This window comes from Panthera tigris, chromosome B3 (assembly GCF_018350195.1).
Source record: "Panthera tigris isolate Pti1 chromosome B3, P.tigris_Pti1_mat1.1, whole genome shotgun sequence".
Taxonomy (NCBI): Eukaryota; Metazoa; Chordata; class Mammalia; order Carnivora; family Felidae; genus Panthera; species Panthera tigris.
The window spans coordinates 107,146,999-107,171,142 of NC_056665.1; the positions used below are offsets into that span (position 1 = coordinate 107,146,999).

The window sequence follows — 24,144 nt, forward strand, 5'->3', positions numbered from 1 at the left end:
GAACTTAAAACTGTTCTTAAAAATAAAGTTTATTTAAAAAAGTTAAGTAACAAACTCAGAGGAAAAGAGGAAACAGATAATACAGAGACCAGATGAAAATTTAAAAATACTATATTTAATAGCTCTAAATAACTAAAAGGAGATAATGCATTCTTGAAACAAGGACAGGGAGTTATTTAAAGGGTATAATCAGAAAATACAAGAGTCCTAGAAATTAAAAATTAAATTTAAAAGTAATTTAGTATTTGAGTTGAAAGAGCTAAGGAAATTATTTAGGCAGGGGGATGAGAGGAAAACAAGGAACTTGAAAATGGGAGAGAAAAGATAGGAAAATAGAGGATCAGTCCCAGAGGTTCAACATGCAAATAAGTGGAATTCCATAAAGAGAGAAAAGAAAAAATATAATGGTAGAAAAATATCAACAGAATAATACAAGGAAAGTTTGTTTAACTGAAGGAAATTAGTTCATAGATTGAAAGCATCCATTATAATACTTGTAAAATAATTCATACCAGCACACATCGTTGTGAAAAATCAGAAACCCAGAAAATATCCTAAAAGCTTTCAGAGAGGAGAAACAAACAAATTTCCATACAATGAATAAAGACTGTAATAGCAAATAGCTTTGCAGGAGACACTATAAATAAGAAGACTATAAAACAATACCTTTAAAATTTGAAAGGAAATTATTTCAGTATAGAATTCTATACCCAGCAAAACTATCATTTAAGTGCAAGGGTAGAATAGTAACATTTTCATACATGCAAAGTCTCAAAATTATCTCCTGTGCACTTGTACTTAATTAACAACGGAGTTTGCCATTTACCAAAGTTATGTACTATCAAAGAAATAGGGAATTTAGCACAGAAGAGAAGTAAAGGGAATTCTCAGGACAACTGAGCAGCTGATCTAAGAGCTACCTCCAGATTGGAGTAGCTTTTTTCACAAAGGCACCATCAGCTTTCCAGGCCATGCTTGCCTTCAGGATTATAAACATGATGGAAACCCTTTTTCTTTTTCTTTTTCTTTTTCTTTTTCTTTTTCTTTTTCTTTTTCTTTTTCTTTTTCTTTTTCTTTTTCTTTTTCTTTTTTTTTCCCCTTAAAAGAATCCCTTTTTCATTTGTCTGTATGGCTCTAATTTACACTAACAGTACCTGAGTAGGTCAGCCGTCAAGCCTGGTTGTCACAAAAGTCTAGGAATCAAATACCAGAATATTGAAACAAAGTATTAACAAGAGAAATAAAAGAAAGAAGTGGATTAGGAAATGTGGAGATTAAGGGAGTTAAAATCAAGAGAAGTTGATGTCTGAATGTGAATAGTAAGAGAGAAGGAGATGTCTAAGGATATCTCCCAGATTTCTGTTATGAGCCACTGGATAATGATAGTGTCCTTAAATGGAGGTAAGAACACAGCAGGAGGCATTGATTCAAAGTAAAAATGAGTTCGGTTTTGGATAGGTCGACTTTGAAGAACATTTGACCCTTGAACAACACAATGGCTTATTCATCAGAGCAACCAACTCTTGATTTCGGCTCAGGTTATGATCCCAGGGTCATTGGGATTGAGCCCTGCATGGGGCCTCATACTGAGTGTGGAACCTGCTTAAGATTCATTCATTCTCTCTCTCTCTCCCTCTCCCTCTCCCTCCCTCTCTCTCCCTTTCTTTCCACCCCCTCTTTCTCCCTCTCTAACATTCTCTCCCCTCCCCCTCTGCCCCCTACCCTGCTCATGCTTGTTTTCTCTCAAAATAAAAATAAATAAATATGGACTAGATACAGTAAGAGCTCAGAGGAGGGAGTGATTTGTCTTGTCTGGGTTGGGTGTTGAGGGTCACTAAATATTCCTGAAGGACTGAACTGAAATTTGACTAGGAGACAAGGCAAGAGAGAATATTTCATATACAAAGGTACATACTACATATTTTATTCAAGATACCAAAAATAGTTTACTATTACTTGTGCATGAGGTACAAAAGAGAAGAGATAGACAAGTGTCACACCCTAAGGAATTTGGAGTTTTTGCTGAGCCAGTAAGAAGCAAATGAGGTGGTTGAAGAGAATCCAGGAAGATCCTGGGATTCACTTCTTATTGCCTCCAAAGAGAATTTTGGTCCCTCCTAGAGCCCACTGGGAAAGAGAACAGAGTCTCCTAACTTCCTCTTCCTAAAGTAAGGTTATAGTGTTTTTATGAGGATTTTAATTCTTAGCAATGATGAGGATATAAATGAGGGGTAAATGTCTCCTTTGTGCTCCCCATTTTTTTTCTTAAACCCTTTAGAGCAACGATTCTTACAACTGTCCATTGCAACACCTTCCTTGAAAAAAAAATTCTAAATGCTCCCTTTTACTATCTGAAATGAAATTCCTGTAGGTATTATACCTCACCTATGGTGCACTGATTATTTTATAACTCTAAATAATACATTTAAATTTTTATTTTTGTTCCATGGAGTTTAGATAGTGTCCCTTGACTCTCTGCCATGTTATATATTAGCGCGGTGTCCTTTCTTTCACCTGTCATCTCCTATTTCATACTTTGCATATTTCCCTGCTACACCTTTGTATTGTCAAGGTTGATAGTATTTCCTTTCTGTTTTGTAATCACACATAAGGCATTCATGCTTTATCTGTAAGATAAGTCTAAAAGTTGAAAACTAATGAATAGCATTTATAGGATAAGACTGTGTTAATGTTCACAGCAGGGCCAAGCAGTATATTGGGGCCCTAGAACTTTCTCTACACATGCAATATCACAACGTCTGTGCCATTTGAAAGGAGAATGTTTCTAGTATTCTAACATTCTGTTTGCTTTTTCTGCATTGAGTTCTCTGAAATCATGCCACATTTAGTGGGTAAATTGACATTTAATTACATATTGAAAAAGATCAGAAGTAGTGATACAGGGGTACCTAGGTGGCTCAGTTGGTTAAGCTGCCAACTCTTGATTTCAGCTCAGGTCATAATCTCAAGGTTCATGAGATGGAGCCCCGCATTGGGCTCTGTGTTGACAGTGCAGAGCCTGCTTGGGAGGCTCTCTTTCGCCTTCTCTCTGCCCCTCCCCCACTCCCTGGTGCACCCATGCCCTCCCTCATTCTCTCTCTCTTTCAAAGATAAATAAACTTAAAAAAAAAAAAAAAAAAAAAGAACTAGTGATACAGTTGCATAGTAGACACTCAGTAAATGAATGACCTGCACAACACTATTAGGGAGAAAAAGGCAAGAGGAAAATGATGGAAAGCACAAGAAAGAAAAGAATTTCAAAATAATAAGTGCATTGCAAATGGCCAAGTTTCTGAAAGTTGAACTGTATTTGAATAACTCATGTCCCTCAATCCAGATCCAAAGATAATATTGCTGCTGCTGAAACTTGGGCTTTGTACTGTAACCAGAGTTTATTAATTGTCCTATTTCATTGAGGAAAAAATGCAAAGCAGACAGAACACTGGAGTAACTAGCTGGAAATATTCCATGACTTTATGGGAAGCAGCTTTCCAAATGATTCGTGTGGAGGCCAAACTCTTGGTCTAGCCAAAATAGCACTAAAGTGTGCCTTGATGGTACATTAAAGAAGAAATTTTCCCCCAATTTACTTGTTAAGATTTACAGCCTTTCTGCCTCCTCAAAACATAGCATTGATTTCTTTAATATCAAAAAATAATTTCCTAAAATAGATTGCTAATGACTGCTTTCAGTTATTTACTTAAGGAGGATTGTGCCAAGTACTGCTTATATGGTTTCCTGTAAAAGACTGAATTAATTTTATAATTTTCATAATTAATGTTATTCCTGTTTTGTAGAATATGCTACTAATGTGACTGGTCATTACCACATCTTATTTTGATATCTCTTAAAACATTTTCACTTTATAAATAAGATATTAAAACATCGATCATACGAAAGAGCAGAAAAATGTACCTTATTTGTAGACCAAATGGTAATAATTAAATTACTAAACACCAGAGAAATTAAAAGTTGCAGCTTAAATAAACCTTATCAGATATTTAGTGGAGAAAATGAAACTATTGGGGGGTTGGGGGGTATGGTTTTTAAAATTCCACCACTCCATTATAGTCATTGTAGAATATTTGAATTCCTACCCAAAACAGTAAGATAAAGAAGACTACACAATCATTGTTACCAGTTTATAATTCATTCCCTTCTTTTTATGTTTTTTACTTTATAGATCATATTCTAATCCAATTGTTTCAGTCAATATTGACATTTTTCATGTTATAAACATAGTTTTTAATGGCTACATATTACTCTATCAGGTATACTTAACTATAATTTAACCACTTACCATCGTTGAACATTTAGGTCATTTTTTTTTTTTCAGTGTAAACCTTGCATATAATGTTTTGTCTTATTTTAGGGTTATTTCCTAAGATGCAAAAACTCCAAGGGGTCCAATGTTATATTTTAAAGCTCCATTGTTCAAACTGCATTCCAAAGGTCACACCAGTTTACACTGTAACCAGCATCTTAACTGCCCAAATGCCAGAACAGAACTTTAAGAATATTTCACTAGGGTTGTTTTGGTTTATAAGTTGAGATGATCCAGAAAACCATCAAAAAGAGAATATGTAGAGATAAAGCACTTGGCTGACTGTGTACATATTTTAGTAAAGCCTCAATGTTAAGCCAGAAGCCATTATTCATATCCGTGATGTCTTAGACATGGGAAAATGCTTCTAATTTTTGCAACATAAAAGAAGTATGATGACAGTGACAAAACCGAATGGCTAGCCAGACATGCTGATCTGAAAGATAGAGTGAGGATTTGAACATTGTACTCAGTTTCCATTTAGACGTCTCAATGTTTTTCACTCTGAATTTGGGAGTTTGCTGTATTTAGACATATTTTTGTAAAACCAGAAAGTAACAGAGAGCAAGTTTGAGATTGCTAAAATGTATGCCACTACTGTCAGAAGTTGCGATTACATTTATCTTTATTGAGCTATTAGCTTGATTATATTTTCTGTAATAAAGGTTGTGTTGTAATATAAAAATTAAGAATAAGTGTTTAATTTATTTGGGTAATTAAAATACAAATTCTTTTTGGAATCTTACAGTGTTACAACTTTTGCTTATGGGAAAGTTACTTGCTTTTCATGTTTACTAAATATGCAACCTATACTTGTTTTCTGCTGTTCAAAAGTGAAACAAACCTTAAACTTTTGGATCAGTATCATCTTGATAACTTGCTCATTGACTGAGAAACTCTACATAGGTCATTCTAAAAGCAAATTATTCAATATATTCCCATTTGTGACGCTGAAAAGCCTCCTTGCTTTAAATTCTTAGAAGGGAAGTTTTTCTTAAGAAAGAATGGATAATTTTAACTATAACATAAAAGAAGGGTGCTAAAATTGAACAACGATGTTCCTTTAATCTCATGCTTCAGTGAGAGATCAGAGCCCTTCTGGAGACTTGGTTTACATACACATAATATTGAACCAAATTACCTTCTCAATGTCAAATTAGATAGAAGCTAACATTTAGATAGTTTTTCTGGTTTAATATATATACACCTAGACTTTGGAATGTTAAATTTAAGGAATAACCCTATATAACATTATAAATATTTTAATAATTTGTTTAGGAAAATTAAAACAAACCAGTAAAGATTTATTGATAAAAATAATTATTAATTTTTGTGATGCGATACCCTTTAGAATATGTTTATATGGAAAAAAGAATTTTGGCATTTCACATAGGAAAATTTTCCAGTTCTTAGTTTTGTAACTCTGCTTTTTAATTTTTATGTTCTAACATATATCCAAAATCTACCCGTGTGAGATTATTGTAGAAGTCTTTCATTGTTAAAGCATAAAAGTTCCTACTTATACACATTATATATCCCAAGTTCAAAACTGAATTCTTCGTTCACTGTGTTTAGCAGTCTGAAAATAGATGTAAAAAAAACCAGCTGTGACATCTAAAAAGTTTCTAAATTCTTTGATCAGCTCTGATAATAGATTAAAATTAAAAATTTTAATTTTACAATTAAAAATGTTTAAGTTTTTGTTCTTAATCAGTACAACTTATTTTTTCAACACTTTTATTTTCTTTCTGATTTTGTAGTCATAACATGTAAAAGTCATACATGGTTTTTAGAACACTTAACTTTACATACCTGGTGGTCTTTGTGTATAAAAGTACAGTGGAACTTTTTGTTAGTGACAATTGAAAGAAAACTCGTGTGTGTTTTGAGAGAATATATTAAAACTTGGTTTAAGAAATGATGAGCCAGGGCACCTGGGTGCCTCATTTGGTTAAGTCCGACTCTTGATTATAGCTAGGGTAATAATCTCACGGTTTGTGAGATCAAGCCCCTTGTGAGGCTCTGCGCTGACAGTGTGGAGCCTGTCTGGGATCCTCTCTCCCTCTTTCTCTGTGCCTCCCCAGCTCATGTTGTCTCTCTCAAAGAAAATATACTTCAAAAAAAAAAAAAAAATGCTGAACCATGTCTTTGACTCAATAGGAGATGTTGCTGTACCAAGTCTTAACTATCTGCCAGTCTGCTTCTTTTTAGTGTAAGCACTATAGAATTAAGCACTTTTCACACTATAGGATTACACAAATGTTTTTACTTCTCTTATTTTTACTGGTGATGTCATTAGTTAGAACACGAAACTATATAGGCTAAGGACAAATTTGGTTCTTTTTTGAGCCGTTTAATTTTCATCTTTTCTGTGACCACATTTCTTGAATGTGTGGACTGAAAATGTAATTTTATACCCTTTATACCCTTTTATGATGAAAAGAGAAAGTGTATGCCCTACTAATGATGGGTAAGAAAAAGTTGATGGTCTCGGAAAGTATGATAGAACTTTCATACTTTATCTAACCTTATTTACATATGCAGTTTTCAGAAATGATTGCCAATGAAAACCTACTCTTGGTTAGTGTAGTATGCAAATAGTGTGTAGGGAAAAGAGAGGTTCTTCTCTTTTTTTAATGTTTATTTTTGAGAGAGAGAAAAAAAGCAGGGGTGGAGCAGAGAGAGAAGGAGACAGAGGATCCGAAGCAGGCTCTGCACTGACAACACAGAGCCCAACATGGGGCTTGAATCCCAAACTGCGAGATCATGACCTGAGCCGAAGTCAGACTCTTAACCCACCAAGTCACCCAGGTGCCCCTCAGAGAAGTGGGGTTCTTCTTGAGTAATTAGTGTGTTTGAACTAATGCAGCCTGGGAGGTGGTCAGATCACCTTGGAATTTGCTGAGTTCTACTTATTTTAAGAAGACTCCATCCTTAGAGACCGTAAGTTGTCAAAAGTCCCTCAGAAGTGGTTACTTCTGCTTTAAATTTAGTGTGACCATCCAGTAGCTATAAGGTAGTAGTGGAATAGCTTCCTTCCTTCCCTTTAAAACTTGGCACACAAATAGTTTTGTGTAAAAGTAAAAAATTATAATGTCTCTTCACAGCTGTGACATCTTATGAAGATCTTGGACTCTTTGCATTTGGATTACCTGGAAAGGTAATTTTTTTTTTTCTTTACTGTCTCCAAAATCTATACAGGCATTTTTTCCCTTCCATTTCTAATTAAAAGAGACAAGTATATCCAAGAGAAAGAAATTCAGGGGAATGAAAGGAAACGAAGGGAGACAGAATGGTGGGAGCAGGAAGAGAGAGAGAAGGAATCTCTCTTTCTATGTGCTTCTGGAATCAATAAATTTAACACTTAAATCTATTTTTCACCCTAATGAAGGAGAGGGGTGATGTGAATAATTTTAAAATTGTAACAATGACCTGTTTTAAGTTTTTTTAAATTAATTTTGGTAACATTAACTAATCTTCATAAACATAGGGAAAAAAAGAAGCATAGAATTAAGATTATAGCATGACTGTAAAACTAATCATTAGATTATATCATTTATAAGCTGAACAATGCTAAAAGATTATATAGCTATTCCCTCTTTTATAGGTGAGGAAATTAAGGCCCAGAGAAATGAAGGGGCCTATTTGTCCACAGTTACTTAAAGCTAGTATTACGTTGTAGAACTTCAGACTCTAAATCAACTGCTCTTCTTCCTCAGAATAGAAATAACAGCAATATTAATTGGGCATTGACTTGTGATAGGCACATTAAACTAAACTGAGAGGTAGAGAAAACAATGTTTTCTTCCACAGGTAATCAGGAGTTAAATATTTTTGTTAGTTCTGTAGTACTTTATTTTTGAAGATCTATCGTACTTCGAAAACCCATTTTCATGTGGGTTGCAAATAGGACTTTTTCTTTCCATTGTCAATCTGTTGTTTATGTTTTTTGTTTGTTTATTTTGTTTGTAATCTTAAAGGATACAGTATCTGTAGATGGCCAAACCCACTTCTAAGAAGTGAAAATGGGAGGAAAAAGATCTAGCTATGTAACAGGGGAAACAACCCTGGATTTACATTCACATTAACTTTGTTCTTAACATACAAAAGGGAATATCTAAATCATGCTATGTAGCCTCGTAGTTTGGACTGTGTCTTAACAACCTGCAACTTGAACAAAATGAAGAGTATGTTACTTGCAGGTAAAGGGTTTTGTTAATCATCCTAGTACCAGTTTCTCTTTCCTAAAGGTCGGGATGTTTGGTATAGTCATGGTCAGTTTCCTGCATCCACTTTAACCAAGCGAGAAGAAAATGTTATTTATATAAGAAAACTCTTATTAATTTAATATGATCTATAAATATGACTCTAAGCATTATCACTGTTATTTCACTCTAGTATTTCCTGCATTCCTTGAATAGCAGCAGAGTCTAAAAAAGCATGGACTATTGGGAGTCCCCTTTTCCTAAAACTCTAGATAGTTGCATTATCATTATGTATGCACTCAGTCCTTAGTAGGCAGGTACATAGAAGATTCTCTAAATGAGGAGTTGTTGTTTGTTTGCTTTTTTTATATTTCCTCTCCACCTCCACAATTGGGTTCAAACTTTCCTATTTCCTTCTTTCCAGACATGATACAGATATGGATATGCCATAAGATAACATTGCTCTGAGAATTAAATATTTTTAAGTTTTTTGGACTTTTTAAGAAAGATTTTAAAAATTGTCTATAAATCCATTTATTTGCTCACCAAACAAATATTTATCAGGTCAATACCATCTGCCATGCACTATAGTGGTATACTAGTAGGCTGTGAAGACCTATAGGTGGACAGACATACTGACTTTCTAGATCTTAAGTGCTTAAATGCAGCCAGAAATGGAAACATAATCATGAATAAGTTGATATTCTTTTTTTTAAATATATTAGTAGAAATCCAAATTTCATGTATGACTGACAATAGATACAAATTGCATATGAACAATAGTGTGCAAAAGTTCAAAATAGCCTTTTCACAAATAACTGTGAGGTTTTGTAATTTTTAAATGGGTTGGTACACAAACTTTCTTCTGGACATGTTAGAGTGGCAACTACTACATCTTCAAAGACACCTCTCATTAATCCTGCTCTGCGAACCCCAAGTCCTCTAGGGTTTCCAGGATAGGCAAATGCCGTGCCACTGTTGGAATTTCTAGTAGAGGTGAGTCTGAAAGGTGATCTGCTCCCAGTCCATGAACTGAGTTATCCTACATAGCTAGTCCACTCTGAGCATACATTGGGGGTACAGATCCACCAAAATTCATGTGATTGAAAGGCCCAAGTGGAAGCAGAATGTTTCATCATTTGCTCTGAGTACATCTGATTACTAAGAATAGATAAAATGTCTAGAGTTCCCCAGGAATCTCATCAGAATCACAAGCCATCAAGCCCTACAAGCTGAACTTAGTCCTTAGGCATATTTTGTTTGGCTTAAATTTTTTTTATGTTTAACTAATTGCCCGCTAAGAGTTATGAAATTTTGAAAGAATTCAGTTTCTGACTTTCCTTGAAAAATTAAGGGAATGGAGAAGATCTAGCTACGTCGGATTTACTTTCTCACATGCCAACAACTGGCCAGAGCTGAGTAGTAGTTGCCCCATTTTGAAAGGGGAGGAGTTCTCCGATAGACTGTGGTCTTCACAACCTTCTGTTGTCTTACACTGAGTCCGCTCTATTATTAGTGAGTTTGAAATAGTTTGCTTAAAATTTCAGGTCTGGGATGTGTGGGCTCTAGAGTTTTCTGCTCTAGACTTTTTCTGGGACAGGATGTCCCAGGCCTTGGTGTATGCCAAGCCGGCACACTCAGAAGACTAAATCATTTCCTTTTATGCAAAACAGCATCGGCCCAGCACACCTCAAGCTGTCGCAGTCTACCTCTTAAAGCAATGTCACGTTCTACCTACTAAAGCAGTGAAAAGGGGAGAAGGATACCAGATAGATTTAATTTCAATTTTTTGGTACTTTGATAACCACCAATTACTAGCTCTTTAACACTTTTAACTGTTTGAAAATGACTGCCAAGAAAATTTTCAAAAGCATTCTTTATAGTAACCATGGAACTATTAAAGAAAGGCTTTTTATGTGATGATAATTCGTTTTATGTATTACAAATGGCTGACAAAATGTATTCTTTTCAGTTTCTCTTCACTCAACCTCTACATCTGTTTTTTTTAGTAATAGTTGTTGGATTTTAATAAAATACTGATCCTTTTCTATTATTTCTTTCATCTTCTGAATATATTTGTTCTTTCATAGATGGTGGTAGCAGGCACCATCATAATTCAGAATATTGGAGGTAAGCAACTGAAAGTGAACTGCTTATGCATAAATGCGATGGAAATGATTTCTTCATTTTGGTTATTGCCTGACTATGGGTCTAGCTGGGAGCCTGAATCTCTGCAGACATAGGTATCTTCAGAAACCCTCAGTGTTGTCCTCATTACTCTCTCTCTCTCTCTCTCTCTCTCTCTCTCTCTCTCTCTTTTAGATCCTTTTTATTTGCAGGCCTTAGGGGACAATAGCTTCTAAATTTAGTTTCAGGTAAACCCTTAATTTAAATTCTTGTTATTGGGTCTGCAGCACACCTCTAAAGCATTGACTTTCTGTTAGTTGCGATAGTTGTAAGACACAATTTGGAAAACTCTTCAGATGATTCTAAACTATTTCCCCTCTACTTTTTTCCTAATTACCCCATTGGCAGATACTGCTTCAGAGGGAGTGATGTTTCTTGGGCTGTGAACAATCTGAGGTAGACAAGCAATATCCTCTTACAACCAAGAAATTTAAAATGACAAGGTAGTTTAAAAAACAAACAAACCTGAAACAAATAAGAACCATTCTCACATTTACCTTGTATCTTGTTTTCGTTAAAAAAGACCCCAATAATCGGGGTGCCTGGCTGGCTCAATTGGTTAAGTATCTGACTCTTGGTTTTGGCTTAGGTCATGACATCACGGTTTGGGAGTTCAAGCCTTGTGTCAGGCTCTGCACTGACAGCTTGGAGCCTGCTTGGGATTCTCTCTGTCCCTCTCTCTTTCTGACCCTCCCCCACTCACGCTGTCTCTCTCTCTCAAAATAAATAAATAAACTTAAAGAAAAAAATCCCAATATTGAGAACCATGTAGAAATGAAAGTTACTGTTAATTATAGACAGTTACTGACTAAATGTATTAAACATTTCAATCCAAAATGGAATATTTTCTGTCCCTCATTATTCTGTCTGATTACTAAGAACCATCACATTTTGTTTAGATTAGGTCGAACTATTGTTTGGCATTTTATGTAGAATTTTCAATCCAGGAATTTGGATCTAAATTTGTGACCCTGCCAAAATGCCTGCTGTTATATTCTTGGTATCCTTCATTTTGATCCTTTCCTTGTTCTCTAATCTTGTATCTAACTATTATTGTACATGATATATTTTAGAACTTGTTATTAGATATGAAGTTATTTCTGTGTATGCTTTTCTCCCTTACTATATATGTGCGTGTGTGTGTGTGTATATATATATATGTGTGTATATATATATATATATATATATACACACACATATATATAATCTTTATTTTTGAGAGAGAGGGAGACAGTGTGAGCAGGGGAGGAACAGAGAGAGAGGGAGACACAGAATCCGAAACAGGCTCCAGGCTCGGAGCTGTCAGCACAGAGCCCAACATGGGGCTCGAACTCATGAACCTCAAGATCATGCCCTGAGCTGCAGTCAGATGCTTAACCAACTGAGTCACTCAGGCATCCCTCCCTTACTATATTATAATCTCCTAGGGCGAAGACTATCTCTCATTTCTTTTTGTATTTCTAGAACCTAGCACAATACCTGGGGCATGATAGACCTTTGCTGAACTGAACAGAGCTGAATATTATTTGTATGAGCTATGTCCAAGTACTTTTTAATATTCTATATATATTTATCAAGAAAAAGAGAAAAAGGAATGGTGAGCTAGACTACTCATTAGCTTTAAATATTTGAAAAGCTGAACAAGAAATTAAAAGAAAAATGTTCTAGAAAAAGAATCTCCTAGAAAGGATTCTTGCATCTGGTAACAGATAAATCATTAATTTTCTCAACTCTAAGTATGTTGATTTGCTTACTTGCTTTATATTATAACCTTTTTAGAAAAAAGTGAGAGGCAGTCACAGCAATTTTTGATGTCCCTCAAATTCAGCAAAGCTGATAATGCTGCTTTAGTTTTTAGAATAATATCCTAATGATTTTCTTCACATTGGCTAAAAGTTTATTTATTGAAAGCCCACTAAGTAATAACTGAAACATATTTCTAGAACCATTTTCTGTTGTCTTAGCCAGATATGCATAAATCATTCCTTTGTTATAGTAGAAGTCGAAGCTTGCTCTTGTGAGCAGATCACTGGGTTGGAAGTCAGGGGCCTTGGATTCTGTGCTCTGGCTCACTCACTCTCTTGGCTTCAGTTTCTTCTTAGTTAAATTGCTGTGGGAATAGGATGGGAAACCGGGAGCTTATTAAGGTCCCTTCTTACTCCAAAATTCAAATTCCACACTTTGGGAGGGCATGTTAACTCCTTCAGAATATTGAAATATTTTTATTACAGGTAAGTTCAGTAGGAGGGTTATACTTGGTTCAAAAGATGACTTGGTCTTTTCTTAGGTGTCTCTAACAAATCTGCAACTATCGCTCTAAAAGCTTTCGTGGATGTTGTTATCAGAAAAAGGGAGTCTTGGTTTTTCAACTACCTGTCAGGGCAGCTGCTGAGCCTCTGGGGTTAAAGTCTCGGGACTCTGGCCTTAAGAAGTAGTTTTTTCGTTTTTTTTTTTTTTTTTAACATTATTTTGAGATAGAACGCACGCGAGCGCATGTGCGCTTGCCTGAGCTGGGGAGACGAGGGGAGAGAGAGCGAGAATCCCAAGCAGGCTCTGTACTGTCAGCCTGAGTGGAACGCAATGGCTCAAACCCACCAACTAAACAGATCGTGATGTGAGCCAAAACCAAGAGTCAGATGCTTAACTGACTGAGCGAGCCACCCAGGTGTATATTTTTGATTGATGCAAGTTGGTTCTGTGGAAGTCCTAAACGAGTACTTACTAGACTCTGTATGCTTGAGAAGCCCAGCATACTTATCCGGGACGTTCTTTACTATGTTGTGCATATGACTTATTTAATGTTATTTCCTCAAACTGGATTTTGCCTTTCTCTTTGTCAATTAGAAATATGTTGGATATTTATAAGATGATATGAAGTATATAGCATCACAGATAGAATTTTTGTACTTCTTACATGCCCATCTGCATGTAATTTGGTTCCAGTAGCATTTTCGGAAAGATAGGATGATAATTATTGGTATAAATGGCTGAGTTTTTGTATTGATTATTTAGAACTGAAAAATGACTATAATAGATCTCTCTAGATCAGACATTCTACTACACATTTTAGTTGTACTTACAGCAACTCTTCAAGGGAGATGATGTTATCCTCATTTTACAGAGGAAGAGGTCAGTGTGTAGAGGGAATAAATAACTTGCTTACATTTACCCTTTAATAAAGCTGGGACTCAACTTCACTCTCTCTACTGCTAAAGACTTTATTCTTTCTGCTGTGATATAGTAAGTGTTTGAAAATCTGTGAAAATACTAAATGTTGAGGATTTTTAAAACTCCTTGGGGATAAGAACTATGTGTTTTCATTTGTTTTCCTAACTTGACCTAATTTCTAGTAGAGAAACTCAATAAATAATATTTGTTGAATTTTAAAAGTTCTACTTAAAAGCCTAAGATTTTGCCTCAAAGAGACCATTTTATATACTACATTAATGATGGAAAGAAATTTGAAAGCCCAGAGAATGATTTGTAGATTAGAATTATATAAAAATTAAAAGGCTGAAAGTATTGAGAGTTAGATCTTATTTATATAAAATAGAATTAAAATATTTTTAAATCTGTTATTTTGAGGTTAGGTAATCATATTTTATTTTATTTTATTTTATTTTATTTTATTTTATTTTATTTTATTTTATCTTATTTTATTTTACTTTTACTTTTAAACATTTATTTATTTTTGAGAGACAGAGACAGAGCATGAGCAGGGGAGGGGCAGAGAGAGAGAGGGAGACACAGAATCCGAAGCAGGCTCCAAGCTTTCAGCACAGAGTCTGATGCGGGGCTTGAACTCACAAACCCTGAGTTCATTACCTGAGCCGAAGTCCAACGCTTACTGACTGAGCCACCCAGGCATCCTGGTAATCATATTTTAGATTAATGCTTCTTAACTCTTCTAGTCTTTGTAGCATTTAAACATTTTTCAGTTTTCTTAGGATTCTGTGCCCCTGATGAATCTATGAGAAATATGGAAGAGGGAGATCTTTAAAGTCAAAATGATCATGAATTGCCCTTTTTTAAAAAAAATTTTTTTCAACATTTGCTTTTGAGAAAGAGAGAGCATGAGTTGGGGAGGAGCAGAGAGAGGGAGACACAGAATCTGAATCAGGCTCCAGGCTCTGAACTGTCAACACAGAGCCCGATTATGAATTGTTCTTGATCAATATTTGTTACATGGATGTGTCAGTAAAGACCCAGCGTATCCCCTACATCTCTTTATTACATAAATCCAAGTAATTTGCTCATTCATTTGTGTTCTTAGTGTCTAGCATATAATAGACATTTCATAAGTAATATTTATTATGGGAAAAAAGGAAGGAGTAAGAGGAGGGAGAGAAGGAAAAGCCAGCGCCTGGCTTGGTGCTTCTTTAGGAGGAAGAGAATTGATCAACTGGCAAGAGCGACCATGGAATATTATAAGTGAGGATATAGCTTCTTTAGGAAAGAATTTACTGTCAGAAAACCTCTTTCCCCCAGGATCAATGAGGCACCAAGTATTAGTCACAGGGCACTGATGTAGTCTAACAAATTGATTGGAAAAATATAGTGTCTTTGAATAATTTCTAAGCTTTATGATAGAAAAAAATGTGACTCACTAAATATAGCACTCTTATTCTAAGCTTTTGGAAACGTTTGCCTTTGGAATATGGAAAGCCCTCCAGTAAAATACTACTTCGAGGCAATTCCTTATCTCCTCCCAACACTAATGAATTCAGGGCCTGAAATAGGCCCCAGCAATAGCCCCCGGCTGGCCATTTCGTCAGGAGCTGGAGTGACATTCACTCAGAGTCATTGCTGCTGGGACACAAAGTCGGTAAAAAGACATCTGGAAGTTTTAATATTTAATGCTAGTACCGGCAAGAGAACTCTGGCTTAGGGTTTGAATTTGGTGGGCTACTAGTAAAAAAAGGAGTAAGAACTGTAGTGGCAAATAAGTGTAGGTAATTTCCACATAGTCCTTCTAGCATTTTTGCATTATGAGATTCTTTTCCTAAAAACCAAAGTAAGTAGTTAGTTTCACATTCATTTGAATTCTCAATATAGACCACTAGGTAGGCTAAAATATTGCTAGAAATCAAACAGTAAACCCCAAGTCATTTTTAGTCAAGCCAGAGAAAGTCCTGTGGACTCCTAGAAGTGCATGATAAAGTGAAGTTAGTTGATGTTTTTTCTGGTTTTGTATTTCAGTCCTCTCAAAGTGTGGAAAGGTAAGTGACTCCAAGGAGTACGTTAAATCCTTACTTTGCTCTTTATAAAATAAGAAGGACCACTATGGCTAGCATATTCTTTATTTAGTTCTTTAAAGCCCCCAATTCCTTAAAGGAGATTAAAGATTGAATCACTGCTACATACTGTGAAAGGAGAACCTAAACATTAAGTAGTCTTACTGAAACTTCCTGAAAGTGCTAGAATGATCCAGATTTTCCAGTCTGGCACAGGCCCTACAAACCTACAAGACCAACAGTCTTGATTAACACCTCAGTTTGGCAATCTGTTTTAAAAGAAACCCCACAGCCCTTGTTTGTACTCAAACAGGACAATTTCTAAATCTCATCGTCAGAAAGGTATAAATAAGATCGTTTTCAGTTGAGATCTATAAAAATTTCAAAGTCTCAGTATTTGTAAAATTCATGATTTAATGTTAGATAAATTAGAAGCTATTTATTTTTATTTTCTGCCTGTATTTTTGTTTTTGTAGGATGATGAACTCATTTTAGATGTACTAGTTTGTATTGTCCCCTGGGAGACTGGGATTGGACGTGCTGTTTCAACGCCATCTGCTGGTCAGCTCATCTGTGGACATACTACAGCTTTTTTGAACCTGAACAGTATGTCCAGAAATTCTGGGAAGCACTGCCTTAGAATAGGAAGGATATAGGAAATTTGGAAGGAGTTTTTTTTTCATAAATACATACTTTGACAAAATTTACTGGCAACATGTCACTTTAAAAAGGTTTTGAAAGTAATATATTTCTTAGTAATGATTTTTTAAAATTATTTGAGTGGATAGTGGTAGAGTGGATGCATAATGTTACATTAGTTTCAGGTGTACAACTTTAAGTGATTTGACATTTTTATTTTATTTTATTTTATTTTATTTTTAAATTTTTTTTAACGTTTTATTTATTTTTGAGACAGAGAGAGGCAGAGCATGAACGGGGAAGGGGCAGAGAGAGAGGGAGACACAGAATCGGAAGCAGGCTCCAGGCTCTGAGCCATCAGCCCAGAGCCCGACGCGAGGCTCGAACTCACGGACTGTGAGATCGTGACTTGAGCTGAAGTCAGATGCTTAACCGACTGAGCCACCCAGGCGCCCCAACATTTTTATACATTATTCTATGCTCACCACAAGGGTACCTAGCATCCGTCCTGTTATATTGCTATTACAATATCTTTGTATTCATTATGTATTCAGTGTATGTATTCATTATGCCATTTATACCCATGACTCACTGAAGTTCAGTTAGGGGATTTTAGAATAGTAAATATTCTGGTCCCATTGTGTTCAAATTTGAGATCTTGATAAATGATAATGATATACATTTTCTTAGGGTTATGGGAGAAAATTTCCTCCATGTATTTTGATTTCCATTTGTGTGCAAATTAAGGAAGTGACATTTTTCAGGATTTTAGAAAAAGAGATTGTGTTGTGTACTATTTTGAGTGAGGATAGCCTTTCAGTGGCATTTGGACACTTAGGAGGAATACTGGGTTAATAAGACATGTTGAATAGAATAAACCAGTTGCTATCCATGACTAAAAACATGTTTGAAGTAAAATTGAATCTCTCAGACGGAAAGGCAAACTTATTATTTCCTCCCTTAGTACATCTGTTTAGGGCTGGCTGACTAATCCTTTGAGAAGTTGCTGAACTTCCTCCAAGTGCTGAAAACCTAATTCTGTTTTAAAAATAGCTGTATGTAATCTTATCTTCATACGTGTATTTTAAGAGTTTAACAAAAAGGATAATTATTTTTACAAACTAATGATTTGTTAGACCTAGATTCCAGTTGAGGCTTTCTTTCTTTTTTTTTTTTTTTTAAGGAGTCCTGGGAAAAGTAGTCCAGAAGAATACAGGGTTTTTGGGAAGAGAGATTGGTCTGTTGTTTTAATTTTTTTTTTTTTTTTTTTACATTTCAGTTTGATGTTAATATCTCAAATATGTGAGAATAGGAAACTTTCTCCTGTGAATTACAATAATAGCTGTAGATGCATTAGAATCATAGAATCATGCAACAGGGTCCCTCATGAAACTCCTTGGCTTGTCTGAGAAATCTTGTACTAATAACTCTACCAAACCAGCTACAAAGCTGAAATAAATTACATTGAAAATACATGTCAAAGTGAAATCAACCTAAGTGTTTTTAAAACTTCTAACTAATTTCTTTGAACTCCAGCATTCATAAGCAATTTGTTATTGAAATGCTCATGACAGAAGAAAAAATAATTCTAGGGAGTGGTCCTTTTCATAGACTACCCTTATTTTTTCTTTCCTGTGGTGGATTCTTCTTCACTTTGCTCCTGCACTTTTCCATAATAGTTAATGGTGCAAATTTCTCAAGCCAGACTGGCTGTTTATACCATTACCACCTTGGGCAAGTTACTTCTTTGTGCCTCCATATCTTTATCTGTGAAAGAAATACCTCACAGCTTTGTGGTAAAGGTTAAATGAGGAAATAACTTGCAGATCACTTAGAATACTGGCCAGCATGGTATAGGCATCCCAAACCCAAAAGTGTTCACTGTTCTCATGGTTCTTCTCTCACAGGTCTCTTTCCCCTGTTCTGTATTTCTGGCATCTCTTCCTTCAGTGTCTATGTTCCCAGCTCATGTGTTTCTCTTTTATGATTAGAGCAACCAATATTAATAGCTTACTACTTGCTATTGTCTAGTCAAATTTTACCCTATTTTAGTCATTTCTTAATATAACACTTGGTTCTCTGCATGGTTTTCAAAGAATACTTTCAACTTCTGTGTTTTGATTGGGTTGACAGATTTTTTTATTTCCTTCCCAGGGCAGTTTCCATTGAATGAGTTCTATTAGTTATGTTTAAAATGAAGGAGAAAAGAATACTTAGTTAGTTAATGTGGTAAAACTAAGTGATTTGTAATGGCTTGAATACCTGTCATCAAGGTATGTCCTTTAGCACCAATTCTGGCTTGGTAGTGTGGGGGCCAGAATCACTTAACTATAACCATGGCTAAAATGGATGACCCTGGTACCGCTATTAATTTAGAGTACAACATGGTGCGTCTTGTGTTAGGAGTCTATGCTGTGTATGGATGTCAGCAAAAATCATTTACAAATTCTTGCTTATGAACTGTCTCTAAGATAGGTCTTAAAGCACTTCCTTATGTCATTAATAGAAGACATGAGACAAAAGGTGTGGCAGGCAGCTGTTTGATCTAGTGAACCTTTTGGTTATAAACAATGGATGTATGAGCTCTCCTGTTGATAATTATATCTTTAAAACTTTTTTTTTTTATTGAGCTAGTTGTCCTTTTTATGTGAATCTAATTAAGATGTATTTCCTAAGTTAATATATATTTGGTAGTCTGTTTTGCTTCTTCTCTGTATTATATATAATATGTTAAGGTGGTAGTCCTTGCATGGAAGTTTACTTGTGGTTAGGAAAAAATAATGAAGACAGTGAAAAGGATAGTGTCTTTGTTTTCCTTGCTTAATCATGGGGGCTTTTCCTCATCAGGAGCTCTGTGGTTTTGTAGCTCTTAAAACAAACACCAGCATTCTCTAAGAAAGAAGCAGTATTTACATGTTTTATTATATCTTGTATGCTGAGATCTCTTTTTGAGAGAGAAACATATGTTTGGTGAGTTCATGTTTCTTGAAATATACATGATTCTTCAGACTGGAATGTAATGAAATAGGACTCCCATTTGAAAACCAAAGAGTTAAGGCTACAATAGAGGATAAAAGTGATCAAATGATTAGCCAGGGGCTAATAGAAATTCTGGGAAGAATGACAGATTGTGTATTAGAAAGAAATATGATATCATATTCATTGAAGCTTTTACAACTAAAGATCTAAAAGAAATAATAGAAAATTACTGAAAGAGATGAATGTCTGAAACTTTAGAAACGCACGTGGTGTTGGATTAATCCAAGCAAGAAAGACTGATGGGCGGATAATAAATTACAATTGTATAGGAAGTCTGCATTCCTTGTGTTCAAGGTACTTTTGTCTCTTTTTTTTTCCTTGCAAGATATATTTAAGCAGCTTGCCAGTTGCAGAAAATTCAGCTCATGATTTTCAACATCATACCATATGTGTATGATTCTTTGGAATAGATAAAGTATTATAAACAAGACCCCAAATCCTTGAGTGAAGGAGGTTAATCTAAACCTTCCTTCTGTTCTGTGCCAAATTGATAGCATTTTTCCTTTTGAATGAATGATACAGAACACCTTTTCACATACAATCAATTGCAATGCCCCAAAACTAAAAGAGTTTGAAGAAATGCCCTGTACTTCTGTTGGGCAAAAAGCTATACTTCAACAACCATACTAATGCGGGAAAATAAATAGTCATAAACTGGAAAATGTGTGTATACATAATGAATTTTCATTGAGGAGAAGTGAGTATTTACTTAGCTGTTCTAAATTTTATTTTGCCATGGGTACGTTACTTTACTAAAAAAAATTGTGTATGTGTGTTTGCATGTAATTGTTGTCTATCTTCATATAAATTTATGTACAAAATAGTATATTTCCTTTTTTTCTTTCTCCAGTGGTCACATAGTACTGTAATAATTGTGGAGAAGTTCAGCTACGTTTACACATGTTGTTTGAGAAAAATGCATTCTCCTGTTTAAACATTTGAGCCTTTTAATCAATTTTTCACCAGATTTTTACCATTCAGACTTGGCATTCATTTGTGTTCTTAGTTTTTGTAGGTCCAAGGAGAAAGTAAAATGTTTCCTGAAGTATAAATAAGTAATAAAATTAACGTGCGTACAGAGTACACTCTTTATTCTTCTTGGACATACTCTTGTTGGCCCTTTTTTAATATATACTTAATCTCTGGGGGAAAGAGAGATTATTACTCTGTTAAACTGAAGTTCTGGCTCTAATCATCTGGGTTTCTGTGTACTTAAACATGTAAGCTTAAACTCAAGTATTTACATATAAATGAGTTCTATGTTCTGTAACCATATTAAAATATTTCCTAATATATGATGGAAGGTTTATAGGATTTTTTTTATAGCTGCATCAGAAATGGGATCATTATTAAAATGCTTTAAAAACTAGTTGTTTCTTGGATCCCGTCAGATCAAATGTAAGAAATAATGCTAGCTTCAGGTTTTGATTACATAATACAGATGAGCTCTGTTAATAAAATGGAATAAAAGTTGTAAGTTTTGTCCATTTAATATGCTTAGCAGTTACCACTGAATCTTTTCTAATTAGTTTTAGAGGACAATTAAAAATGTAACTCATTATGCACTTTATTTTTATTTTATAATAACATGTGCATAATGTGTTGGGGGGAAGCAAAGAAATGGAGAGGAAGGGAGTGAGACTTCTTTGGGTGTGGGGGGGGGTCTCTCTCTAGTACTTATTAAACTCCTGTTTCTGTATCAGTTGTTGCTAAACTAACCTCTAATGCCTTGAACAGGGTTGATAACATACAAACGTGTGCAAAACATCAAAAAATTTTTCATTTATAAATTCCCTGTAATTAAGACCCTTCCTTTCACCTAAATAGTTTGTCTTGGGTTTGAAATGTAAACAAAGCATCTATAATGAGCTACCAGTTATTCTCTACACAGTTATTTATCTCCATTCCTGGTGTGTATATACCTTTGGGATAATGCAGTATGAGTTAATCTTCCACATGTTGTCAAAGCCCTAATGGACATCTGTGTTTCTGTATAAATTATTCTTTAAATGGTTAAGAAGTATAGAATTCTAATAGAAACTGTTTTTATCTTTTTTTGCAGCTATGTCATCATATCTTGTAATTATTAAAACAGAGCTTCCTGCTGCTATTTCAGAATTTTTGTCAGGAGGCCATACTGGGTAAGAAAAAATATTTCCCGTTGTGTCCATTAATTTATTAATTCAATAAGTATTTATTCATGATATGGCATATTAGGCAAAGACAGGAAGGAACTGTTTCTTGGAGAAGAAAAAAGGAGAAATTTCTTCTTTCAATGAAAAAATGAGGTGGGGAATGAGGGTTAGTGAAAAGTCCTGCCCGTAAAGGTCTTAAACAAAGGAGGGGAGTGGTTAATAATGCTGTCGCTTTTCAGCAAACCACAGTGATAAAGTTACAGCCACACTTGTGAATTTCTATTCTAAAGCAGGGTTTGAAAAAATAAATGGTTTGCAGGGATTTAATTATTTCATTTCCTGTTTTTTAACAATATTATAAACAATACTAAACCACATTATACTTCCTTTCTCCCTTATTTAAAAAATACTGGGTTCTAAAGACTATTGACTCATCTCTTTTTATGGGAAAAAAACAATTCTGTTTTTCCTTGCACAGGAAAAGAAACTTTGTGAAGAATAAACTCGAAAAGACAGAATAAATTCTTTTAAATGTCATCAAGTTATTTCACATAATTTCTAAACCATAATACAAAAACCTGTCAGACTTTTTGATGTAAATATTTGGCTGTTGTGCTCTAATATGTGAACTTGTTCTGGACTGAGGGGCAAGTTTTCAAAATTAACTTTTTAGCTTTTGCAACTTGGCTTCCATGAAAAAACTCTACTTAGACAACTGCTAATACCTATTTATAAGGAAAGTATGGTGTACTTCAGATCTGAATAGGAATCGAAGTCCTGCATGATTTTTCATCATCAGAAACTATTGTGCCTTTGTGTAGTACTTTACAGTTTATAGGGTTTCCACATTAATTATCACATTTGGTGTTCACAACTGCCTCATCTACAGCTTTATCTAGTTACTGTTACATTTTATGCTCTTAGTTTGATGAACAATTGCTATAAGAAATAGCTGTATTAAATTCACTTTTGCATCGCTGTGAAAATAATGAGGACAACTTCTATTCAAAAAAATTCTATGTGACAGCTTTATTTTAAGGTTTAGGGCTAAGAACTCAAGGCCATGAGAAGTAGAATCAGGAATGTTAGACTAAGAGTAAGGAGACATGTTCTATCCATGTGACATTCAATGACCTCAAGAAGTTTTACTTCTTTTGGCCATATGACTTAATTCTGTGGTTTGGGTTTCTTCACCTGGCTTAATGGGGGTACCAGTGTTCTTAAGAACAACTTCTTAAGAAAGTTGTTGATATGATCAAACAAGATATTATATATACAAATGCTTTTTGTAAGCTGATAGCATAGTGTAAATGTGGGGAATTAAGAAATTCCATAATGTTGTGTGTCAAATATACCTGCAATTAAAAATAAAAAAATTTCAATAATAATAACTACATGAAAGGTGAATTTGCCCTGTTTGCTCTGCCAGGAAGGTCAGAGTCAAATTTGAATGTGTTGCATAAACTGTTAATCCTAATAGTTGTCACATGTGCTTTGCCTTTTTCTTGCTCCTGAATTTGGCGACTTCCGTTTAAATTTTTATTGTCATATGTCTTTGTGGAAAGAGAAGGGATAAAAATGCATATAAAATTTTAGAAATAATTAAGGTAGCATAAGACAGAACTGCCATTAAAATTTAGGTCTTCTTTCTGTAAATGCGATACTTTTACCATAGCTTCAATTTAAATCAATTGCAATTTGGTTGGGATTTTTTTCTGGTTTGTCTAAAAAAAAATAATAATAATAAACTCCCATCTTATTCATCTTAGTGGAAAATTGATTACAATGGTATTTTTATATGTCAGAAATTGATTTTTAAAACTATACTTCAAAATACTGTGGCCAGTTTGTATCATCTCGGTTTTGGAAAATTGCACATCTCTTGGACAGCCTCATCTTGTTGTACATGAAATGTACATTTGCTTACTTGGGACTTCAGAATTTTGAAGAACATTAATAAGAGACTATATTAGTTGGTCAGAATATAGATAAATCATTAATCTTTAAAGCTTGATGCTGTAAAATAATTAAGAAACAAATGTTATGGTAATTAACAACTGTCTAGGACAGTGTATTTTAAAAGTTACGTAGCACTATTTCTTCTGAGTCAATATGATATTGATATGCTTTTATTTTAGGGTTTGACAATAAATTGCAGTTAAGGTCTTTCAGGTGTGCTTATTTTCTGTGAGATTTGATGTACCTTTGTGAAATATAAACCTCTAAAAAGATGTTATCAAAAAGAAACCGTATGTTCACAATATTCTGATTTCAAAAATTACTGTTAGAAGTCAGAAACTATAATACTTAATCCCAAACTTGTATGAGGCATTGGTATTTTTCACAGAATAATTTATATTTTAAAAATCTATGGCTGTTAA

General features: G+C 34.6%; 1 protein-coding gene across 9 annotated transcripts in view; it reads left to right on the forward strand.

Moving 5' to 3' along the window:
* SLC38A6 (solute carrier family 38 member 6) overlaps nt 1–24,144 on the forward strand; it is a 74,314-nt gene that overhangs the window by 9,173 nt on the left and 40,997 nt on the right. For all 9 annotated transcript variants that reach the window (XR_006218887.1, XM_042989841.1, XM_042989842.1 and 6 more), the window contains exons 4-6: nt 7,432–7,484; nt 10,620–10,659; nt 21,691–21,769. Coding sequence is in view for 8 of the 9 variants with exons in the window: in XM_042989841.1 (XP_042845775.1) it covers nt 7,432–7,484; nt 10,620–10,659; nt 21,691–21,769 (172 nt within the window). In the remaining variant the exon portion in view is untranslated. The remainder of the gene's footprint in view (nt 1–7,431; nt 7,485–10,619; nt 10,660–21,690; nt 21,770–24,144) is intronic.